Source organism: Neofelis nebulosa, chromosome 8 (genome assembly GCF_028018385.1).
Source record: "Neofelis nebulosa isolate mNeoNeb1 chromosome 8, mNeoNeb1.pri, whole genome shotgun sequence".
Taxonomy (NCBI): Eukaryota; Metazoa; Chordata; class Mammalia; order Carnivora; family Felidae; genus Neofelis; species Neofelis nebulosa.
This window is the reverse complement of record NC_080789.1, coordinates 131,927,003-131,951,533: the sequence shown is the minus strand read 5'-3', so window position 1 is coordinate 131,951,533 and position 24,531 is coordinate 131,927,003. Positions and strand designations below refer to the sequence as shown.

Genomic DNA, 24,531 nt, shown 5'->3' with positions numbered 1-24,531 from the left:
CTGAAAGTTGACATCAAGTTTCCAGGATTATATAGTTTTCAGAATATACTTTTCCTTGCTCTTTGAAAAAGGAAATCATTTGCTCATTTATGAATCTTTTGACTACTGCCTCATTCTGAAAAACTTTCTAAATTTAACGACAACTGCTCTACAATTACATACAGAAGTTCTTTCAGTCCTCGAGTATGTAATTTATTTTTGCCTGAAGACTGGGACTCATTTAAAGTAGATAAGTTATCCCTTTGGACACTATCTGATTTTACCCAATTTTCAACTTACCCTTCCTGGTTGAAATCTTCCTTGCTCTCTCTCTCTCTTTTTTTTTTTAATGTTTATTTTTGAGAGAGAGAGAGCGAGCAGTGGAGGGGCAGAGAGAGAGAGAATCTGAAGCAGACTCCACGGTGTCAGCTCAGAGCCTGATGTGGGGCTCAAACTCATAAACTGTGAGATCATGACCTGAGCCAAAATCAAGAGTCCGGTGCTTAACCAAATGAGCCACCCAGGTGCCCTGGAATCTTCCCACTTGATAAAAATGAAAGTGAACAGCTATTTTCCTCCCAAATCTCTCCACAAGCAGTGGGATTATCCTTTGTTCTTCTGGCCCTGAACGCAGCCTTTTAAAAACTACTTCCTCACGTCAACTACACACCAAAAGAAAAAAGAAAAAAAAAAAGGATCTCCATATCCTCTCAACCACATCTCCTTTAAAACCTGCAGGTTGTGGACTGTTAATTGCTAAATTCTACTGTCCATGGTTTCATCATGGTCCTGCTTTTCCCTTCATCCACAACTATGAATTCTGTGCTATCTTTTTTTGTGCCTCTTCCCCAAACTTCCTTTCAGTTCCACATTACGGTCAGTGCTTTCATGAAATAAGCACTTGCCAGGCAATGCTGCAGAGAACACGGATTTCTGTAGTCGGACAGATGGGGTTCACAGCTCTTTCTCTCAACTATACAAGGAGGATTTCCACACTACCTTTGAGGTAGTACTACCTCTGAGTGTGCAGTACAGGGCCCGGCACACACCAGGTTCTCCATAAATAATAACTGTTAATAATGCGCCAAAATAACAAAGTTCAGAACAGTTGCCCTCATTACTTACTAGACATTCTGAAACTAAAATTGCAGCAAAATAAAACCACAAGTTCAATTAAAAAAATCACCTTCTTAGCAGAATGAGACTGACAACCACCAAGTAGAAAGTGAAACCCGTGAATGCTTCTGCACACTATCCTTGGGCCTGTGCAGTAGTCTGCACCAGGAATGTCTCTATCAGATGGGACTTGCCCCAACTGTCTCTTATGTCCACTAACAAAAGCAACAGAAACAAAGTGAAAATAAAATGGCCATCGTTCCCTCCAATAAACCTTTTAATTTATGTTTTACAACTCAGGAAGGTACACAAAAAGTAATTTAATGAAAAAGTTCAGCTCCAAGTGAATTTTCTGCCAGACTCTTAACATGTATCTAATGTGAAACAAAAACTTCATAATATATGTACTCTTCCTAATAAGCAGCATAATTACTAAGATGTCACAGTAATTCATAATGAAATTTTTAATTTTCAGGAGTATTCATGAGGAAAGCATCCTGTTGCACCCGCATTTCCAAATCCACTGCTAAAAGAACTAATGGTAGAGAAAAGCTGAACTAAAACAGACTCTGTACACAGAAGTACGCCAAATTACTAGGACAGCAGAGACAGAGATGTCAAATTCTACAAAGACCACAACTATGAGAACAATCTCCAAAACGATGGTTTGACACAATTTTCCAACCTTCCCTCAACACAACAACTGTGAAATCTGGTTAGTAAATAGACATCAGAGGGACAAATACTCTAAATAAAATTTAACCCATCAGTATAAATCAATAAAGACACAGCTACATAAATTAACACATAATTTTAAAGAACAATTTTAAAGAACATATCAAAGAACAATGTTGGAAACATAGTAGGAATTCAATATATTTTAGCTATTATTACCATAATTACTTTATTATCTTTATTAAAGTAAAGAAATATGGGCAATGTTGAGTACTATCTCAGTGAAATGCAAAATACCTATTAGGCTTCAAGAATCACAGCTAAATTTTAAGTCATTCTGTTCCTAGTGTCAAATAAGATGCCTTATTTGAGATGGTAAGGGTAAAGAGAGGCAACAAATCTGAGTCTCTCAAGATAAGTTACAGATTCCAAATATTACAATGCTCTTACTTATTCAGCTGGCTGGTTTTTCCTCAGGGGCTTTACAAACTGGTTTGTAAATGTGTATAAATACATGCAAACGTAGAAAGAGTGACATATTACTGTTTTACAAAACACTAAAGGCAAAGCATGCAGACACTTTCTTGATTGCTATGAAACCACAAGCTGCAATTCTAAGATGCTTCGATCTGTCACTACATTAACATATTCAGAGAGAAAACAGGGTGGCCATTTTTTCCCCTTACTGGGTTCCTAATAATAACATTTGAATTGTCCTTCTTAATTCAGTAACGACGAGATTAATGGTGATGGTATTTACCACACTAATGAAACAACATAAAACATCGTATAAGAAATTTCATAATGATTTGATCAAAAATGTGAAAAATATAGGTTTCTATTCATTTATAAGACTAACTGGCCTGAGACAAAAGTGTTCCAAGTATTATGTACTTAAAAAGAAGACCAAAGAGACAGTATTAAATACAGAGAGCACAAGAGGCCAATTTTCTGATGCCACTTCACCAGTGCCTTTCCCGTAAAGCTTTTAAAACATTTTTAAAAGAGAGTCACTACTTTATGGCAAATTAAATGACAAAAAGACTAAAGTCACTCAAATGAGATTTCTTGGAATATAAAAATAGAATGAAGGTGATTTACTTTGTATCTTAAAGCTACTTCATAATTGTAGCTGAAACTGAAATACACACATGCATATATACACACATAATCCCGAGTTACTTTAAGTATCAATTGATAAACAATATATAAAATAAATGATGACTCCTTATAAATATTAAAATACTGGAAAGAAATGGGTTGTTTACAAGTATTAAGCTATAACATAATGTATACTTGTTTAAAGCAATCAAAAAAAGCTCTTTAAAACATAATACAATGCTCCTATTACATTAAAACTTGTTTTAATGATCAAAATATTTTATTTCAATTCATTACTCTATTTCATAAATATTTAAATCTAGAAAGAAAGAAATTATGAATAGCATTATCCTCTTTGTTTTTAACTACTCATTTAATTGGTGCAATTTTTTTTTTTTTTTAATTTTTTTTAACGTTTTTATTCATTTTTGAGACAGAGAGAGACAGAGCATGAATGGGGGAGGGTCAGAGAGAGGGAGACACAGAATCTGAAACAGGCTCCGGGCTCTGAGCTGTCAGCACAGGGGCCCTATGCGGGGCTCGAACTCACGGACCGCGAGATCGTGACCTGAGCCGAAGTCGGCGCTCAACCGACTAAGCCACCCAGGCGCCCCTAATTGGTGCAAATTTTTATTTTCCTAATGACTACAGAAGAAAGTTATTTCTGAGCACAAATCTGGTACACAAAGAGATCTTTGACTTAGAAATTAAAGATTCCTATAAGGCAAAACATTTCACATTTCTAGAAAAACCGTTGCACCAGAAGGGCTAACACCCAAAAGTTAAATAAAGAAATAAAAATCAGAACAAAATAACTTTCTTTTTCAGACCACAAAATACCAGTGATGTTTCTTCAAATAATGTTCCTGAAACTGAACATTTTCCAAAATTCCAAATAAAGTTTATGAGTTGAAAATTTACTTAAAAACCAAGTACTCTGAGCTCTCATTTCATGCTTGCTAATATTTTTTAATAAAGTTCAATAAAAACGTTTCCTTAAAAATTAAACAGACTTTCACATTTTAAGAAATAAGAACTTCCACTCTTCATTTTGTATAGTTATTTGGGTTCTACAGTATATAATTTGTCTACTTTAAAGCAAAAATATTCCTTCTACAAAATAAACACATAGTCTTACTTTGCTTGATAGAATTTAGGACTGCTGAAATGAATTTATTTTTCAAAGCTCAGGAGTTTCTTAGGTAGGCTGTGGTTTAATTTATGCCTACATGTTCTAAAAAGGTCAAATGGGGTATACGAGTTGACAAAGTTAAAATGAATTTTCACATGTGCCTCACAAAAAGGAGGGACAAATGAAGAAAACAAATTATTTCCTTTGTGTGATTTGATCTTCACAGAAAGATATTCCTAAGCCCCCTTTCAGATAAGAAAAAGTGTTTGAGAAGTATGCCAGCAATACAAATGTCCAGCAGCGCTACAGAAATGGTAACCAAGGGACAGCTACCTGAGGTTGTCAGGTACAGCCCTTCACAATGAAAAACCCCTCTCTTTCATGCCAAGAACATTTGGTGATGGGGTCAGGGAGGGGCTGAGAGCTTTTAAAGAAAAGAAAGAATGAAGCAGATCTAAAAGGTAATGACTGAAACAGAAAAGCGAAGCTCAGAGAGCAATGCAGTCCCTAGAAAAGAAAAGCAGAAACTCTGGGCTTGGAGAATCCTAGGAACCATGATGAACTCGCGGTTTTGCAAAGCTCAGTTTAGGGTCTGGATCAAACCCTCCTCCCACCCCGCCCTTATTTTTCTAGGGACTCAGTGGAGGATCGGGACTGAGGACATGCCAGAGCTCACCCCTGGCCTGAGGGTGGGTGAGGGCAGAGCTCTCCTGAGAACTAACCCCAGAGGCCGCAATGGAGGAAAGGCTACGGCTGGAAAGGAATCATGAAGGCAATGTCTGAAGACACAGCAGTGCTCTGAGCCTGAGCCAAGGTTAACTTCACACACAACACGATGGAAAGTCTTTTCTGGTCCTCCCTTCCAGGATTCTAACTGGTGTACAGTTTTTATATCTCAAGATTTACTTGCAGTATAACAAAATAATGTACCCCGCACAACTCTGATCCTCTGGGCATGTAAGAAATTACCTGACAAAAGCAAAGATAAAAATTAATTTGGGCATCATCTCGTGGAGGCTGTGTTGCCGGAGGGAACAGACTATCCCATCCATCACAGACGGCATCTCATTAGAGGACCTGCTGATCGTCCCAGAACAGCAGGCTCCGCACCTCCCATTCCAATCTCTCTCTAGCCTCTTTTTTATTTTATTTTCCTTCCGAGCATTCCCTCCAACCTGACATTACGTATTTCTTCACTGTTTGCCTCCCAGCACCAGAATGAAAGCTCCCAAGAGAGAAGGAACTCTAGTGACAGTTGTACTTTCTGCACACGGGGCAGTGCCTGGTACACAGCAAGTGAACAACAATTACCTGTTATGTGACTGTGTGAATGAATATGGAAGCCAGGCATTCAACTCATCTCTAAGTTGTGGTGGCTGCCATATTTCGTAGAATCTGACGGTCCATTAATTGTAAGATACACCATTATATCACACATCACTAAAACAGAAAAAAGTGCTGCCAGTTATAAACGCTAAGAGGCAGCTTGATTTCAGAAATGTTGAAATGTGAAAAAACTCTTAGAGAATTAGTAATATGTGATATATCCTAGAGTTGAGTCTGAGAGTTGGGCTTTATTTTCTTCATAGTATTTTTCACTCCTTACAAATACATTTGTCAACCTTAGCAAGATGTGAGCTCACAAGGGCAGGGACTTTTATTTATCACCATAGCCTCAGCACCTAGAACAGTATTTGGCACATACGAGATGCTCAATAATATTTGATGAATGAATGTATGAACCAAAGTATGAATCCCTAAACTAACAGCTTAGCGGTCAGGGAAATGATTTTGAGGGCCATCTGTAAGACATGGGAAACAAGGAGGAAGCAGTATAAGGAGAATGGAGAAGGATTAGGGGTCAAAAACAATGATTTTCAAGAAAAATCTTAACCACGGAACATTTTCTTGAGATGTATCTGTCATCACCCTCCTTTCCTTTCCCACCCTGAGTTTACTTATGAAACCTTCCTCCTGAAAGTCAAGGGATTTATATATTCTAACAAATACATATGAATTCAAAATTTAAATGTCCTTTCCTTTTAAAGAATAAATAAAAAGAAAGAAAGAAATAAAAAATATCCATTCAATGGAGTGCCTGGTGGCTCAGTCAGTTAAATGTCTGGCTTCAGCTCGGGTCATGATCTCGCGGTTCATGAGTTTGAGCCCTGCATCAGGCTCTGTGCTAACAGCTCAGAGCCTGGATCCTGCTTCAGATTCTGTGTCTCCCTCTCTCTCTCCCCCTCCCGTTTGCGCTCAGTCTCTCTCTGTCTCTCAAAAATGAATAAACGTTAACAAAAAAATTTTAGAAAAAAAATACATTCAAAAGAAGTCAGCTGTGTCTTCTATACATAATAAAAAATAAAATTACTTCTACACTGAATACTTTCTTTATTTTTAATCTTTATTTGTGAGAGAGAGAGAGAGAGAGAGAGAGAGAGCGTGAGCAGGGGAGGAACAGAGAAGGAGACAGAATCTGAAGTGGCTCCAGGCTCCAAACTGTGGCACAGAGCTCAACGCGGGGCTTGAACTCATGAATCGTGAGATCATGACCTGAGATGAAGTTGGATGCTTAACCAACTGAGCCACCCAGGCGCCCCTACCACTGAATACTTTACATGTTTCCAACTCTTCTCCTCTTATAGGCAAAACATAACTTACAACCTATAAAACAAAGTTATTGCTTACACTTGATAAGTAACAATCACCTGTGGTGGCCAGTTTCTTACCTGTTGTTTATTGCCTTTTCTTGTTAGCATGACAAAGGGCATAGTGTCTGCAGACTCCGCCTCTCCCTCCCCACCACCGAGTGGTGGCCCTTTCCTCAGCTGGCTTTTGAGATGCAAAGGAATAGCAACATCAAGTTGGTGCACTTTAACAGATTCGCCACTTCGTTGCTTAAAGATAGAAATGAAAAAATATAAATACTCCAACGTACACAGGGATATATGTAAACATAAACTGAACAATTCATTCAGTGCCATTATTTCTTAAAACACAATCATCATTAGAGCCAAAGTAACCTGACGGGCAGCTGAGACAGAGGCGCCCCCTCCTCTGCCCCCACCTCTTACGTATGGCTGGGAAGACCTGTGCAAGTCCCCAGTGACTGGCTCTGTTTACCGGAGCAGCTCAAACACACAATGCTGTAGGTTCTCCTGACTCCGCATGCTCCTGAAGTGCATACCCGCACCACATATCTTCCTTCATACTTCTCATGTGTCACAAGTGTCTGCTTCTCTGTGACAATCCTCCACCAGACTGGCGGGGTTCGGCACTGAATACCCTTTCCCTGGTGTTTTAAATACCCTAGTGGTGTTTTAAATACTGCAGGTGCTCAATTAATATTTAGGAATGAATGGAATCTATTACTGTTCAGATTAACTTTGTTAATATCAAGTTTTCAAGATTGACACTGGATTTATTAATCAATTATTTAAACAAACCTTCAGTGAAGACTTGTGCGTTGGGCTTATTACTTGAGACACTAATACTAAAAAGACAGTCTCTATCCTCAAAGAGCTCAAAAACTGTTAATTAGGATAGAGAAATAAATTAATTACAATTCATCCACGTCATGTATAACCTGTGTTGGGGTGAAGTGACTATAAAGGCCTGGCTAGGAGTGGGTGGATGCTGAAACTTCACAAAAGACTAAACAAAACTGGGACGTCTGAGAATGTCTTTAAGGCTTCATAAGACTTCTTGTAAGCAGATGGCAGCAGAGCAGTCTGGGGGATACAGAGGGAGTCTACGAAGGGGAGGACAGGTCCAAAAGCAAGGACATGAAACAGCATGGTGCATTTTGGAAACTGCACGTAATTTTCTGTATTTGCTGAATGGAGCACAAATGAGGAAAGAGCTGAATGTAATTCTTCAAATCTAAGCAGGTAATTCTAACAGGCCACGAAGGTTTGAAAATGCTTTACCACAATTTAAATGGCCTTTGATATAGGCTCCATATTTGCAAGAGACCTAAATCAAATAAAATGGTAATAAAGGGGTAAGGTCTTATTGTTTATAAGTTCCAATTTGTAGAATTTGCTTGATGCTCTCCCAGATTCCTAAGATTTACAAAGACTTTTTTACTTAAAATTTCAAAGGATCATGTTAGATCAATCTTTATTTGTAAATTAACTTTTTTTCTAATTATAAAACGAACATATTCTCTTTGTAAATTATTTAAATACAAAAATGCATCAGCCAGTGTCTCCATACCGACCCCTCCCTCACCACGCTCCAAGGAACAACAACCAGTATCAATGGGGCGTGTTCTCCACATTTTTCTTGAAAATACTAGTAACACACATGTACACACAAGCTCCATCTATGCATACTGTTCTTCACTATATACATGTTTTTCTTCTTTTTGATTCTATATAATGGGCATCTTTGTGTTGAGTATATACAGAGCTAATTATATGGATATTCTCTTATTTATATAATTGGTTCTCTACTAAACCTATTTCCCCATTACAGTATGACATCTTTATATATTTAACTTCATATACTTGGGTGAAAATTAGTTAAGGGTGGACTTTTAGATCAAAAGCCATGCCTATTTGCTAGGTTTACTAAGTTTCTCTCTAAAAAAGATGGACTGATTTACATATTCCAAATACAGATATTTACCCATACTTAACCACAATGGGTAGTATCACTTTTCGCATCTTAGTATCTGATGATCTGATAAAAAGGTTCTTCTTAATCTGCTTATCTTTTGATTATCAGTGAGCTCTAGCATGACTTTATTGTTTCAATCAACAACAAAAAAAACCCTGGGTCATTCATTTGTCCTCACCGGTGTGGGACCTGCTGATATAATACAGCCATTACCCTGCATTATACAGTCTGTTTCTGGTCTGGCATTTCTCGTGGCATTCTGGGCTAGAAAGCAATAGGGCAAGATGGCTGAAAACAGACTACGCCACTACTACTCTTGTGGCCTTACTGTGGCTTTAAGTGAAATGTAGCAATACTAATAGTGTCTGACAGCACTGTATGAAGAAGGTGAAGTCTTAATGCAATAATCAACAGTCTTCACAATTATTAAGATTTCTGATAAGTTTGCAGTTAATTCCGGTGTGGATATAAAATAGAAATCCAGCTTTATTTTTACTGACAATCCATTGAATAATACATTTTCCCTCAACTGACTTGCAGTGTTGTCTTTGTCATATTATTAAATTGTTGTGTTTTAGGTCGATTTTGGACTTTCCTATTTCATTAATCCATTTATTCTTGTGCCAATCTATTATTGTGTGTTTAAAATGCTTTATTGTCTTACTGAGTATCTTACCTGCCAGCTTCCAGAAGTTTCCTAGCTATTTTGTTTATTCATAATTATTCTATATCACTGGGAAGATGGAGCTTTTTATAAAATCCAGTGTATTAATGTCAAGAATACATTAAACAAAATTTCTTTAAACATCAAATAACCAATATTCCTCTAAATATTTATAGACAAGTTATTCAAATTTTAAATCAAGCTTCATAATTTAGTGTATTAAATTTCCCCAAATACTGATCTTTGGCCAAGTTTGAATTGTAAACAAACTGTAAGTAAAAGGTCTTAGCAACAGAGATAGGACTTCAGAGAAAAAAGGCGGACTGGTACAATGAAATTACTCTGTTCAAAGTCTTACATTAACTACATTTTCCCCCAGTGTATCCCAAAGAAATGTGCACATCAACTGGCAGACGCAAACTGTACTGTTGCTGCAGAGGCAAATGTTAAGCTGTAGAGACCCCTGTAACCACCACAACTGAATGGGCTGCAGTATCCTGTAGGGAGAGGACCCTCTGGAATAGGGGAACCGCTCGTACCTGAAGGTTTTCCAGCATCATTTTATCCAGAGCTTGAATGAAGTCCTCATCTTCCACACAAGGTACATGCTTAAGTCCACCTCCCTTAATCATTACCTCCTTATTAAAACAAAACAAGAAATCAGACCACAAATTGTAACCAGAGTTTTGGATGGCAGAGTCTTTTGTATGGATAACTTGCTCAACATAACTCAAGGAACAAGTGAGTAAAATGTGTAACACTACATGTTTAAAAAAACCTGTTAATACAGTAAGGTACTTAGATAGGAAAACAAATTGAAATGAATTTCCAAAAGAATATTTTTCAATAATCACAAGAAACACAACTTCAGTGGCTAAAACTGAAATACTAATGAAAATATTGTGTGACCTCAAAAGCAAATTTTCAGCCATACATACAGTATTTTCTTCATCTGTTTCATTCTCTTTATTTGAATCTGTAAGGTAATCGGTATTCTCTTCCTCTTCTTCCTCGCCCTCATCATCATCATTATCAGAACCCTCCTGAAATTATATAACATTAGAAGATTAAAACATTTTGAAAAGGGTTGCTATATTTTACATTACTTAAAAAGATTTAAAAATTTCTGTATAATTGTTCATTATTCTCAAGTTCCAGCCTTTTATGTGGTTTGCCTACAATTTAGGGCAAAGTCAGTTGGCAACATTAGCTGAAAACTAATGCACACCAGTAGCCGAAAACCCATTTCACTATCTTCCACCGATCTAATAATACAAAGATCCTTTGTAGAAACTCTTTTCCTTGAATTCCAAAAGGAATGAGCTTCCTGAACCTTTTATGTTATTCCTCTTCCCTGGCTGTTTTGAGACTGAGTTTCTCATAGTAGTTCTTTAATACTCAACTAACTCTGGAATGAACGTCAGTAAATAGTTCAAATTTAGCCTGGTTAGCAGTGGAAAGCAGATTTATAAAGCACTACACTGTACAGAGCACCACAGCCTATAAGGTGTTCTCACATACTTCATTTTGTTTGCTTTATCCAGTTCTAAGAAGGCAGGATAAGACCTCACGCCCCCATTGTTATACATGAACAAACTAAGGCTTGGAAGTGACTTGCCCAAGGACACACTGCCTATTAAGCAGGAGCTAGACATTCTGCTCCCCCTCACCACTTCTCCCCATCCTCTCTTGTCAATGCCCCCACCTCCTCTTCGATCAGCCAGATTTCCTTTCAAACAGAAGACTGAACAGAACCCCAAAGGATATTTCAAAAGGGCAGACACATACAAAAGCACACAGTTGTGCCCCATCTGTGCAGCCTTTCACTTCCAACAACATAACTCACTCTCACTTGGTTCTGTAAGTGTAAAAAAAGACTACACTAAATCCAGCATCTTCTCATTGTGCCAAGACAATGAATGTGAATGAGAAATAACATAACAATTTTAAAAATCCAAATAGTGTATTATAATTTACTATACTGGTATCTGGAAACTTATAGAGTTTCTAAAGTGGAAATACTCTGGGAATGTACAGAAATGCATTTACTTTTTTTCAAATGCATTAACTTTTTTTTTTTTTAACATAAGTCTGTAATCCACAACCAAATTTGCAATAGAGATGCTCTTAAATTTGCCCTTGGAAAAAAATTAATCATTTCTTAACACTTAAATTAAAATGCATTGGGGTGCCTGGGTGGCTCAGTCAGTTGAGCATCCGACTCTTGATTTTGGCTCAGGTGATGATCTCACGGTTTGTGGGATTGAGCCCCAAGTGGGGCTCCGCGCTGACAGCATGGAGCCTGCTTGGGATTCTGTCTCTCCCTCTCTCTCTCTGCCCCTCCCCTGCCTGTGCTCTTTCAAAATTAAAAAAAATAAAATAAAATACATTAACTTTTTCTCCTTACCCTTTATTTTTTTATAACTCAGGCAAACACAATGGATTAATTAACTTTTGAAACTGAAAGGCTGGACAAGAATCTCATTGTCCTAATCCCTATTATACACTGACATAATAACCTGTGGGATCTGGAAGTGAACAGACTGCAAAATCTAAGCTGGCTAAGGAGAGCAGGAGAGGTCAGCACAGCACCAGTCACACCGTCTGAGTTCAAATACTGGCTCACCACTTACTACTCTGAGATCTTGGGCAAATTCACCTATTTGTCCCTTATTTTCTCACCTACCTCACAGGGTGGTATGAGAAATGGTAATGTAAATACAGTGTTTAAAAAAGTGACTATGAACAATGAATGCTCGATAAATATTATTGCTATTATAATGATAAATCTTGTATTTAACCTGCTAAATTGTATAAATGCTAAAGAAAATTCAAATTTTAGAAGAACATTTAGTTAATCTTGAAAGTCATTTTTAATTTATGTAGCTGATATTAAGGAGGAAATATTCTGGTTGTTAGCTGCCGGGGAGAACTTCAAAATGCCACGCGCGGAGCTTGAAGGAGTGAGGACCAAGATGGAAACAAAGAGCACAATTTGTCTGAAGAGTGAACTCCAGCCCTTTTCTTTCTCAGCTGAAACAAGCGGTTGCAGAATTTCTTATTCACTGCTATTAATCAACCCGCTTTCTCTCTTTAACAATGTTTTCCCTATGCTCAGAGAGCAACCATGGGAGAGGGTGGTCTTGAGTGGGAGGAGAAGCAAACTATGCAACTTCACTTATTAAACCACATCTCTCTCACTTTTGCTCCCAGACAAGGCTCATGCAATGCCGACCGAACACTGTGTTTTTTTCCACTTAGCAAACACACTGTATCATGTATGATATTCAACTGCAATTGGAAAAGTAAGCAATGGTTAAAAATCATACAACTTTCAGCCTGGGTGGCTCAGCTGGTTGAGCATCAGACTCTTGATTTAGGCTCAGGTCATGATCTCACGGTTTATAAGATCCAGCCCCATGTCTGGCCGCCACTAACAGCGTGGTGCCTGCTTTGGATTCTCTCTCTCCCTCTCTCTCTGCCCCTCCCCTGTTCAAACTCTCTCTCTCTCAAAATAGATAAATACACATTTTTTTTTTTAAAGATACAATTTTCAAAATTATAAAGTTCACTTTTTAAAAGGAGGAAATGTATTTAGTGAAGAAAATGTAATACATCCCAATTCTTCAAATGAGGAATATAGGAAAGCAAGTCACTTTTTTTTTTTTTTAAGATTTATTTATTTTTGAGAGACAGAGAGAGATAGAGCATGAGCTGGGGAGGGACAGAGAGAGAGGAAGACACAGAATCTGAAGCAGGCTCCAGGCTCCGAGCTGTCAGCACAGAGCTCGACGCGGGGCTCGAACTCACAGACCACAAGATCGCGACCTGAGCTGAGTTGGCCACCCGACCAACTGAGCCCCCCAGGGGCCCCGCAAGTCACTCTTTGAAGTCACATTTACTAAGGCTGTTTAATTTATTAGATTCTGTTTATCTAACTGGTGTAGAAGCAAAATCCAAAGGCAGCCATAAGATTGGTCTGATACAGTCATTTCCTTTTATTATTATAAAATGCTTAATAATCCAATTTAAATTATATGGTTGAATGTTTCTACAACAACCTCATTTTTTAAAAGAACAATGTAATGTCTACCTATTATATGGAAACCAATTACAGAAACATTCCAGTTCTAAATTTTTATCATTTATATCTACTTTCTCAGGAAACTTTCAGAGTTCGCAGGTTGGAAGGAGATCTTATTTTATGCATTCAAGGAAATCTTGGCTCAAATAATCAAGATACTCTTGTACAAATGTACCTATTTGCTATAAATAAAAGTCATCACCTCTTCTTCTGGGTCATTTACTTCACTTTCATTTCCAGATTGTTCTTCTGTTTCAGCTCCTCCTTCTTCTTCTTCTTCATCCTCTTCAAGATTTTCTCCTTCCGTCATAGACTCTTTTGAATCTTTATCATTTACTAGGCCTTGAAATGAGGAGAAAGTGAAGAAGTATATAAAAAAGGATAAATTTTCAGTATTATACCACTTAATTTAGAAGTATGTATTAAAGTGACTCAAAAGCCATTTTCTCAGAATAGTAAAACAAGAATACAATTTAAAATTATTTTGAGAAACATTTTACAAACTAAAGAGACCTTCATTTCAACAAAAAAAAATCAATGATACATTATATATATGAACCAACATATATATATATATATATATATACATATATAATATGTACACACACACACACACACACACACACACACACACACACACACACACATAATATATGTGTACTTTTTTTCCAGCTTCTGTTTATCTCCATCTCAAATGAACATGTCAAAAAGTACTAGCACATAAAATGCAGCCTCAACCACGTAAGAGAAATCACATTTGGCTATCAATTTGAATGTCTGCAAATTAAGACTAAGGGAAGGAGCCAAAGGCGTGTCACCAAAGTGCTTAATTTTTTTTCCTCAGTAACAGCATTCTCCTCCTAAGGGAACCCCCGGGCTTGAATTTGCTCCCACCTCCTATGTTCAGTCACATCTCACTGCCTAGTCAATTCTTAGTTAACAATGGAATTCCAAACGACTCTCTCTACTTTCAAGATGCCTCATCTGATCTGACTTTCCCCTTGTCTCTCTCTAGCCTTCTCCTATAGCTGGGCCTCTTCTGTCACAAAGCATACTATCTTGCAATCTTGTTCATCAGATACTCTTCTCAATGCAGAGTATCCTTCACTATGTACTTTCAAGTCCTATACATTCTCTAAGTTCAGTCTAAATTTTACTTCCTGAATACACATAATGAGTACCTGAATCTATTACTCTTCCTCCTATCTGCTCCTAAAGCTCTTGGAGAATTTCTCATGGTACTTTTCATCTAAGAATACACCATGTAGTATTTTTTTCTAAGATTTCATAAAACATGACATCAGATTATAAGACTCTTCACTACAAAGACCTTGTTTTATACATTCAAAACTTATCAGAGGCCATATATTGATAAACACATAGGTGTTTAATAAATACTTTATTCAGACTCTTAGATGATTAGGGCAAAAAGAAACTTTAGCAACCATGTAATGATTTAACTCTTTCATTTTATGAGGAATGTTGAAGTTCAGAGAGTTTCAATAATTAACTAACCAATAAAAGTAAAAAAAATTATTCCAGTGTCTTAAGTCTAAGAAGTTAACTGAACTGACAAAAATATGAGTGTACAGAGTGATTAAAGTAGGTACATTCAAGTTTGGAAATAAAATTTAAGAAAAGATGGATAATGCTCAGAGAGAAAGGAAAATTAATGCTGAGAAAATAAGATGGTGTCTCAGAATGAGAATCCATTAACTTAAATACTTATTTTCTCATCACTTACTAGATTTCACAGATACAAATTTAGATTTTACATATATAAATTTTATTTATTTGCTTATTCATTTATACAGACTTTAAGAAACAATATTTGACTGTTCTCTAAGTTTTTTTTTTTTAATTTTTTTTTTTTAATGTTTATTTATTTTTGAGACAGAGAGAGACAGAGCATGAGCAGGGGAGGGGCAGAGAGAGAGGGAGACACAGAATCTGAAACAGGCTCCAGGCTCCGAGCCGTCAGCACAGAGCCCGACGCGGGGCTCAAACTCACCAACTGTAAAATCATGACCTGAGCCGAAGTCGGACACTTAACCGACTGAACCAGCCAGGCGCCCCTGTTCTCTAAGTTATCAAAGAGAGGGGCGTCTGGGTGGCTCGGTCAGTTAAGCATCCAACTCTTGGTTTCTGCTTGGGTCATGATCTCGGGGTTTTGTGGTTGCAAGCCCTGCACTGGGCTATGCGCTGGCGTCGCAGGGCCGGCTTAGGATTCTCTCTCCCTCTCTCTCTGCCCCTCCCCTACTCGCACTCTGTCTCTTTCAAACAGACAAACAAAAAAATTAAGTTATCAAAGGCAAAATTTTAAAGTCACGACTGTCTAAATCTATTCTTTCAAGGTTTATTTTTGAGAGAGCGAGCGGGGGAGGGGTAGAGAGAGCGGGACAGAGGACCCGAAGCAGGCTCCACACTGACAGCGGTGAGTCCAATGCACAGCTCAAACTCAGAAACCGTGAGATCGTGACCTGAGCTGGAGTGGGACACTCAACCGACTGAGCCACCTGGGCACCCCACGACTGTCTAAATCTAAACATTCTTGGTAAAAATATCACGTACTGATAAATTCACATGGCACGGGCTATTTTTACGCTTTTGTTACAGCCATTTAAAACATGCAGGTTGGGAAGAACTATAACTTGTAAGTCACTTTGTTTTGATAGTCATACTCCTACTAATTTCTAAGAAAAATACATACTATTTTTAACACATTTGCATTTGCATTGCAAGTCGGTTTCAAAAGCAATTTATAAATACATTTTGCATTTACTAAACGGTATATATGAACTATCCTACTGCTGACCCCGAGGACACCGTCAATCTAAAATAAACAATGAAATAAAAATGTATACCCAAAGGACATAGGGATAAAAATACAAAAGACAAACAATAAAACGCTGCTTGGTGCCTCAGTTTTCCTGCTCATAACTGAGATAGTAGTAACTGTAATACTTCCTTTTAGACTGCTTTAGTTTATATTTCTCTGCTTACTAGACACGTTGAGCATTTCTTTTTTTTTTTTTAACTTTTGTTTTTGAAATTTTTTTTTAACGTTTTTTTAATTTATTTTTGAGACAGAGAGAGACAGAGCATGAACAGGGGAGGGTCAGCGAGAGGGAGACACAGAATCTGAAACAGGCTCCAGGCTCTGAGCTGTCAGCAGAGCCAGACGCGGGGCTTGAACTCACGGACCGCAAGATCATGACCTGAGCCAAAGTCGGCCGCCCAACCGACTGAGCCACCCAGGCGCCCCAGTGAGCATTTCTTCCCATACTCAACATGTCAGAGAGAGCACAGTCTTTGATTTCTGGCATCAGGCAGCACTCAGTAAGAACACTTACTCTCCCCGCCTTCCCTTATCATGTTCATTTATTTTTTGGGATATTCTAATTTATTACCAATTTGCCTGTGCCCTTTATGCAAGTGAAACAAACCTGACATGCAAACTGTCCTCATTTTAATTTCAGTTATTTTTCTATGGTATAAAAGCTTTAAGCACCCAGATCTGTGGCCATGTGTGTGCTTTCTTCAATTGTTTTAGAATTTGGGAAAATTAACATCTCCAGATATTTGATAATCATATATCTTTTTAAACTTTTTAAAAATAGGGGCGCCTGGGTGGCGCAGTCGGTTAAGCGTCCGACTTCAGCCAGGTCACGATCTCGCGGTCCGTGAGTTCGAGCCCCGCGTCAGGCTCTGGGCTGATGGCTCGGAGCCTGGAGCCTGTTTCCGATTCTGTGTCTCCCTCTCTCTCTGCCCCTCCCCCGTTCATGCTCTGTCTCTCTCTGTCCCCAAAAAAAAAAAAAAAAAAAAAAAAAAAACCGTTGAAAAAAAAAAAAAAAACTTTTTAAAAATACTTAGCTCCTTAATCCATCTGGAGTTTGAGGATATCAGATGTGGCTCTATATCAGTTTTCCTTCTATATGCCAACCGGTTGCCCTTATGCTATTTTTTAAGATTCCTAGTTTATTATACACTAAATAAGTTTATATTTAATTGGGGATGCTTCTAGGCCTTTTATTCTGTTCTACTGAATTTGTTTCTCATTTATGAAATACACTGTTGGCTTTATAATTTACTCATGAGTCTTCTTTTTTTTCACTTCTGTTTCCTTCATTTCTGTTCCTTGTATTATTATACAGTCTACAACTTCCATGCCTGACTAAATTATATTGCCTATTACCACTTTGTTTTTTGTTCTTAAACTGGAAGAGAATGTCTGAGCCAATAATTCTATGTCTTTCTTGAGAAAACGAAGATGCACACAAAAATCACACAGAAATGTTATTTATACTAATGTAAAACTGGAAACAGCCTAAGTATCAAACAACAAGATTAAATACATTATGGCACATTCATACAAAGGAATATAGCCAATTTAAAAAAAAATTAAGACTTAGAAAAATATTTCATGTCAGGAAGAAATTTCGTAAGTATTAGGTAGAAAAAAAATCCGGTAATATAACTACAAACATGAAAAAATTTCAAAAGAATAGAACATGTACCAAAAAATGTTAACACATGATTGTTCTTATGTATGGAATATGTAATTTTTGTTTCCTCGGTATTTTTCAGGATTTCTGCCATGAATAAGTACTACTTCTTTTTTTTTTTTTTTAATTTTTTTTTTTTTCAACGTTTTTTATTTATTTTTGGACAGAGAGAGACAGAGCATGAACGGGGGAGGGGCAGAGAGAGAGGGAGACACAGAATCGGAAACAGGCTCCAGGCTCCGAGCCATCAGCCCAGAGCCTGACGCGGGGCTCGAACTCACGGACCGCGAGATCGTGACCTGGCTGAAGTCGGACGCTTAACCGACTGCGCCACCCAGGCGCCCCGAATAAGTACTACTTCTAATAATATTAAAAATGACTTAAAAATCTTAGGGAATTTTGTAGTGCTTTCTCATTAACTATTAGGTTTACATCGGGTTGTTATAAAGTTAAAATAATAAAGAATTTACAAAGTGCTTGAAAACAAAAAAAAACTACCAAGGATACTGTATTATCTATCAATAGGAAATACAGATTTAATATAATATAATATATATAATATATTATATATATAATGTAAATAATATATATATAATATAATCTATAATATAATATAGATTCATTCATGTACATCTTCTTCCTGATATTTAGACTCTAAAGCAAGAGAAAAATGGGACTTGGGAGGATATTGATTCCAGTTGCCACCATCTTTAGAATTTCATTCACAAATGGTGGCCTATTTTTTCCTTGCCGTATTCTAAACAGGAACAGACCCCTCAAAAGAAGCTTGCGGTCCTTTCATTTAACCCTTTGCTCTACAAAGGATAAAGCATACCACACTCTTTGCTGCTATCAAACTGGGTGTCAAACTAGTGCTATCTCATGCCCACTACACAGAGAGAACCATTCATGAAGGTTTTTGGGAAACAAGACTAAGACTTAACTATATTAAAGCATGTTAAGTAAATGAAATAAATAAGTAGATAAATAAGTACTTCGCTTGAAATGACCATTTCCAATTTGTACAATTGGAAATATGAAAACGAAAAAAAAAAGTGCTGACTTGGGACAAAGTTCAAAGAACAAAAGAATCACATATGTCCTTCTGGGTGGAGTGGTAGAAAAGTCAATAGTTACACAATCGGTAGCACCTTTAAAAATACTGCTCAGTTAGATAACAGTAATCATATTCTCCAAAGGAAGACGGATCTTTAGAGAAAGAAATTCTATTAAAATGCTGGGTATAATAAGAAAAACAGTTTTAAAGGAAAAAAAAATCACAAATGCTTTGCCATGAAAAGTAGTTTTTCATATATGCAACATAGTAAATTTATGCAATTAGTGTGACTGGTGAAGCTTAAGGATCTTTCGGCGACAGACATATGGGTGCTGAGTGCTAGGAGGAAATAAAACACTAGCTTAACAGCCTAAAAGCATGTCACTTTGAAATGACTACACTAAAACATGCTAACATGCTAAGAACTATTAGCAAGCAAACAAGACTTGAAAGACTACACCTCATTCCAGTTATTTCCACTGACCAAGTTAGTCAGCTCATTTAGTCCCTTGTGGGAACTGTTCAAGAGCTAACTCTTTTTCCAGAATAGTTGTAGAAGGATGTGGAGAAAGTAAATAGACCAAGTCTCCTGTAACACGTTATTTCCCACATTTTCTCTAGTCCTTAGAAAAAGAGACAACTCTCCCAAGGAATTAGGTCTGAAATTCCACAAGGTAGTTCCAAACTTCTAACAGATACTCCTCCCTACAGTGTCATGCCCAGGTTGTCTTAGGAAATAATACTTGTTGAAAATACATACATACTGCATATATAAGAGATGCTTTAATCAAAAGTACTTTGTATTAGCAACCAAAAATCCTAGCTAACAGGACTGTGTTTTTTTCCATCCCTACTTACATGACTGCTTTCCTCCAATTTGGGATTATTCAGTGAAATCAAATATGCCACTCAGGTCTCACCTAACACTATTAAGTAACACTCAACACTGAAAATCGGAAGTATACAAAAGCAAACAGATAGTATGAAGCAAATTCTAAAAACAATCTGCCAAATATCATCTTCATTTTCTTTAATTAGTTGCTTACCTAGTTTTATTAAGAATTCTCGTTCCAAGTCGTGTACCTGCCTGATGGATTCTTCCAGAGAATTACAGAGTTTGATCTTTGGTCTTAGCAGTTCTAGTGTATCACTGATCATGTAATCTATGTCAATAGGAAATGGATGGTCTTTTGTCCAAACCTCCAAACTTTTCTTCCACCAAACATAACGCTGATAACAAATGAAAAATAAATTTAGCAGTAAGAAATTGTTAACCAAAATACTTTCAAATAATAATCTGTATTGTGATGTTACCTAGTTAAAATCATAAATAAAATACCAAATAAATTTCTAGGTACTGACACAAGGCAGAAACCCCACTCCCAAATACTGATTTTACAAAACAACCAGATTCAAAGCCATAGTTTTGATACATTATCATCATTTTCTCTATACTACCTGCTTTGATTTTAATTTTAAAAGGTCAATTAAAGTATCTGAAAATACAGTTTCTGAAATACAAAAAAATCATTAATCAGCAAGCATTCATTGAACATCCACTGTGTATATGGCACTGTTTAGATATCCTTCCTTTCTTCTCCTAGCCTGGTTCCTTCATTCGATTTCATACTTTGTAATTCCTACATTTAGTTTAACTAAAAAGCACAACCCAAGAATTTGCTTGTATATAAACAGGTATTCTTCTGGGTGCTTTCATTCTCTTCCAGTTTGAGTGTGGACCTCAAGTGGGAGCTTGTCAGAAATGCAGAATCTGAGGCCCCCACCCCAGACCGAATGAATCACAATCTGCATTTTTTTTTTTTTTTTTTTTTTTTTTTTTTAAATTTTTTTTTTCAACGTTTTTTATTTTTGGACAGAGAGAGACAGAGCATGAACGGGGGAGGGGCAGAGAGAGAGGGAGACACAGAATCGGAAACAGGCTCCAGGCTCGGAGCCATCAGCCCAGAGCCTGACGCGGGGCTCGAACTCACGGACCGCGAGATCGTGACCTGGCTGAAGTCGGACGCTTAACCGACTGCGCCACCCAGGCGCCCCTACAATCTGCATTTTAACAATACCTGTAGGTGGTGCATATTCATATTGAAGTTTAGAAGCACTGCTGCAGGTGATACTTTCCATCTGGCTTTCCCATACTTCACTGTACATCCTCTGTCCTGGGAGAACACACTGCCCTCATCTCCCCGGCCTCACTCACTCCTTACTCGTTATTTCCTAGGTATACCCTACTACACATTTCTGCCGACTAATCAGTATGGAAAATACTTTGGTCTCTTTTTGCTCCTGGATATTTCTAAGTGGCTTTTTTCTCTCAGTCTAGGATTTCAGAGTAAATGCAAATAAGGAACACACTTCTGAAAGAGAGTTTACTTTTGATGATGATAGTTACAGGTGACATTTTGTAGCAAATCTCTGGTTTTCAAAAACAGATTGTCTCCAACTTAAGATAGTCCTTACATACAACACGCAATCTCACTCTCAAATTTCCAAAACTCTTCTCCCCATTTTCTGCTTATCAACTAAGAAAATAAGGGAGTGACATGTCGTCCTCTACTGCACAGGTACGGTGGCAGAACAAAGTTAACAAACTGCTCTTCCCTGAGAGTATTCACCCCCCATCTAACACCAGCCACTATGTGGAGATAGTTTTGATACTTCAAAAATTATAGTTTTAGATTTATTTTCTTCACCAATAAATAAAGGAAGAAAACATTAACAAAAGATTATACAGAATGGAATGATCATATAGAATTGAATGGTACTTTTGGTACTTTATTTCAGTAACACCTGGAGAATTTGATAGTGAACAGCTAACCCTAATCAGTATTTATAACACTGTATTATATGGGAAAGAGTAGGTTCCAAACAACCAACCTATAAGTTAACTTTTGGAACACCAACTTCATAGAAGCTATAGAACTGTCTCCATATTTGTATCTGAATTTTATTTATACTGTATTTACTCTAAATTATAAGTTTACATAATTAACTAAAATTAAGATATGAAAAGTACAACCCAAGAATTTACCATGAATGAACAAATATTTTTCCTGTGTTGAAAACAACATATTTTCCAAAAATGACAGTTTTTTCTAAAAAAAAAAACTTAAATCCTTTAGAAACAAGAATTTTAGATTTAAAAACAGAACATAGATGAGTTAAAAATGTTATGAGATGTACAAAAAAACCCACAAGTAATTTAATGCATAATTACCATACCAAATACCATAATCCATAAATTACTTTACCAAATTTATAAACTATACCAAAATAATTCCCAAACTAATGATGAATTACTGTCAATTATAAAAGTGACAATGCAAGTAGAATGTTTATATAATAGAATTCATCATATATTTTTTAATCTCTACATCCTTGCAGCAGGAGTAAATCAAATGATGAGCACATCTTACATGTGATATGTGAATGCTATAGCATCTCTTCTCTAGTATTTTTGTAACCGCAGTAAAGCATTAAATGTGAAACTGTGTATTTCAGTTTACATACCTGAAAGTATACAAGGAAGCAATCAAGTTTTCGTTTACTAGAACCTCTGTCAAAGTACTGGCCACAGGTATCCAAAATAGTGCACACTAGCCTAATTCTGAAAAGGTGCTCAGGGGGGTCTAGTGAACTTGGAGAGCCATCCGGGTTAACACCAAATGAAGTAAAAGAATAAAGAGTTCTAAAAATAACAGCTGATTCCACCATTCGATAATTATAAAGTTCCCCTAAGAACTTGGCGCTGCTGATACGTCTCTGGTTAAATTTAGGCTGATTAACCTAAAGGAAAAACAAACACAGATTTCCATTAAAGAATAGTAATGTGTTTAAAAAGAGGTAAAATTCTCCTCTGTCACTTGATAATATCAATTACTGAAAGAATACTAAACAGAAAAAATAATGGGTTCTTTCCTTCTTTTCTAAATAAAGTGATCATCACTGGGTATTCTTTCTCTAAGAAATGACTATGTTTAAAATGTTTTACAAAAAGAACAAGTTAAATACTAAACTCAGTATTAAGCTATCATTAAATGAGTTGACAAAACAGTTAAAATGTAATTCTCCCTATAAGCCCCCAAAACTTAATTTTTCTGTAATTCATGAATTATATACATACAGAAATTCTTTACAGAAAACTGTTTACAGAAATTATTATTGAATGATTACCAAGTCTCCTAATTAAGAGGTTTAGAAACACCTATCACTTGAGTCCTAACTGTGCCCCAGAAATAATAAAAAAACTACAATCTTTCAAAAGCCTGACTGAACTTGAGAAAGAGGCAAAAAACTCTCCAGCATTAGCCTGCAAGACCAGGAAATCTGAGACAAAAGGGTTTTTGAAGAAAACACTAACTCTGAAGAAGTAATAGTAAATTGACATCATAACGGGAAAGGAAAGGAAGGTTTCCAAATTATTATTTTTCAATAATCAAATTTAAAAGCTGTTTAAATTCTCCACAAACTCCAATTTGATGCCTTTAGAGAAAGTACTCAGTACCTCCATTCCTAATCGAATATCTTCTAAAACTCCATCCACAACATGGATTCCAACATCTTCTTGGTAGAGTACCAGTCCTGCTAAGAGGTTGGCTACACAATGAATACTATTATATTTCACGTTCCAGATGTTTATCATACAACAAATAACATAGTCTTTCACTTCTTGGTCCTGCCAGGGCAACTTTCGCATCTGTCTCAAAACCTACATGAAGAGAATTTTGTTTCAATTACTGACATAAGCACATAATATTCCCATATACCCAGTAATATAGTTATTTTGACTGTGTAGTCATACAATTTTCGAAATGAAAAATACTTTAGAGATCCTCTACCAGCCACTTGACTTTAGACATAGGAAAAGTGAGATTTTTTTCTAATTATTGGCAAAATTTACTCACATTTGTCACTAAATTTATTCACATAAAGTCTCTAAATTTCATAGAGTTCCCAGATCTTCATACAAGCTAATAACATACACTCCTAAAATCAGATCACTAAAAAAAAAAATAAAGGTTTACCAAAAATAATATTTTCTTTTGCATATAATTAATGTAAATAATCTCTGATACTTGTTATGAATCAAAAATTTCCAGTAAATTAAACCCAAGGTCAATTGGTTAAAAGACTACTTAAACTGGAGGGTACAAAATCAAGGCTGACATTACACAGCATTCTATTTCCACATGTGCAAAAGAGGGGATAATAACAGCACTTATTTCATAGTTTGTTGTAAAGATTAGACAAATTAAAACATGTAAGATACCCAGGGAAGTGTCTGGCTCATTATAAGTACCACATAAAAATCAGCCATTACTATTTCAAAAGCTCTACTGGTAATGAGATGAGCAGAGCTCTACCCCATAATCAAGTTCTTTCCATTTTTATTCTAAAAAAAAAAAAAAAAAAAAAAAAAAGGATACTGCTGGCAGATTGCAAAGCACTCCTTCCATCTCTACTCTACAGCCACAATCCATCTTTCAAGCACTTAGTATGTTCTCTAATCAGCTTCAGTGGAACGGTTAATGCTATCAACTGTAAAAGCAATCTATATTTTTTAAACTTTTAGCCAATTCT

The 24,531-nt window shown here is 36.6% G+C and overlaps 1 protein-coding gene across 2 annotated transcripts in view; it reads right to left on the bottom strand.

The window, feature by feature from the left end:
• The window catches only part of UPF2 (UPF2 regulator of nonsense mediated mRNA decay), a 110,904-nt gene that overhangs the window by 12,051 nt on the left and 74,322 nt on the right, over positions 1-24,531 (bottom strand). For both annotated transcript variants that reach the window (XM_058681917.1, XM_058681918.1), the window contains exons 13-19: positions 23,456-23,659; positions 22,462-22,737; positions 19,983-20,166; positions 13,577-13,716; positions 10,229-10,333; positions 9,830-9,928; positions 6,733-6,900 (exon numbers count right to left, since the gene is read on the bottom strand). In XM_058681917.1, coding sequence (XP_058537900.1) covers positions 6,733-6,900; positions 9,830-9,928; positions 10,229-10,333; positions 13,577-13,716; positions 19,983-20,166; positions 22,462-22,737; positions 23,456-23,659 — 1,176 coding nt within the window. The remainder of the gene's footprint in view (positions 1-6,732; positions 6,901-9,829; positions 9,929-10,228; positions 10,334-13,576; positions 13,717-19,982; positions 20,167-22,461; positions 22,738-23,455; positions 23,660-24,531) is intronic.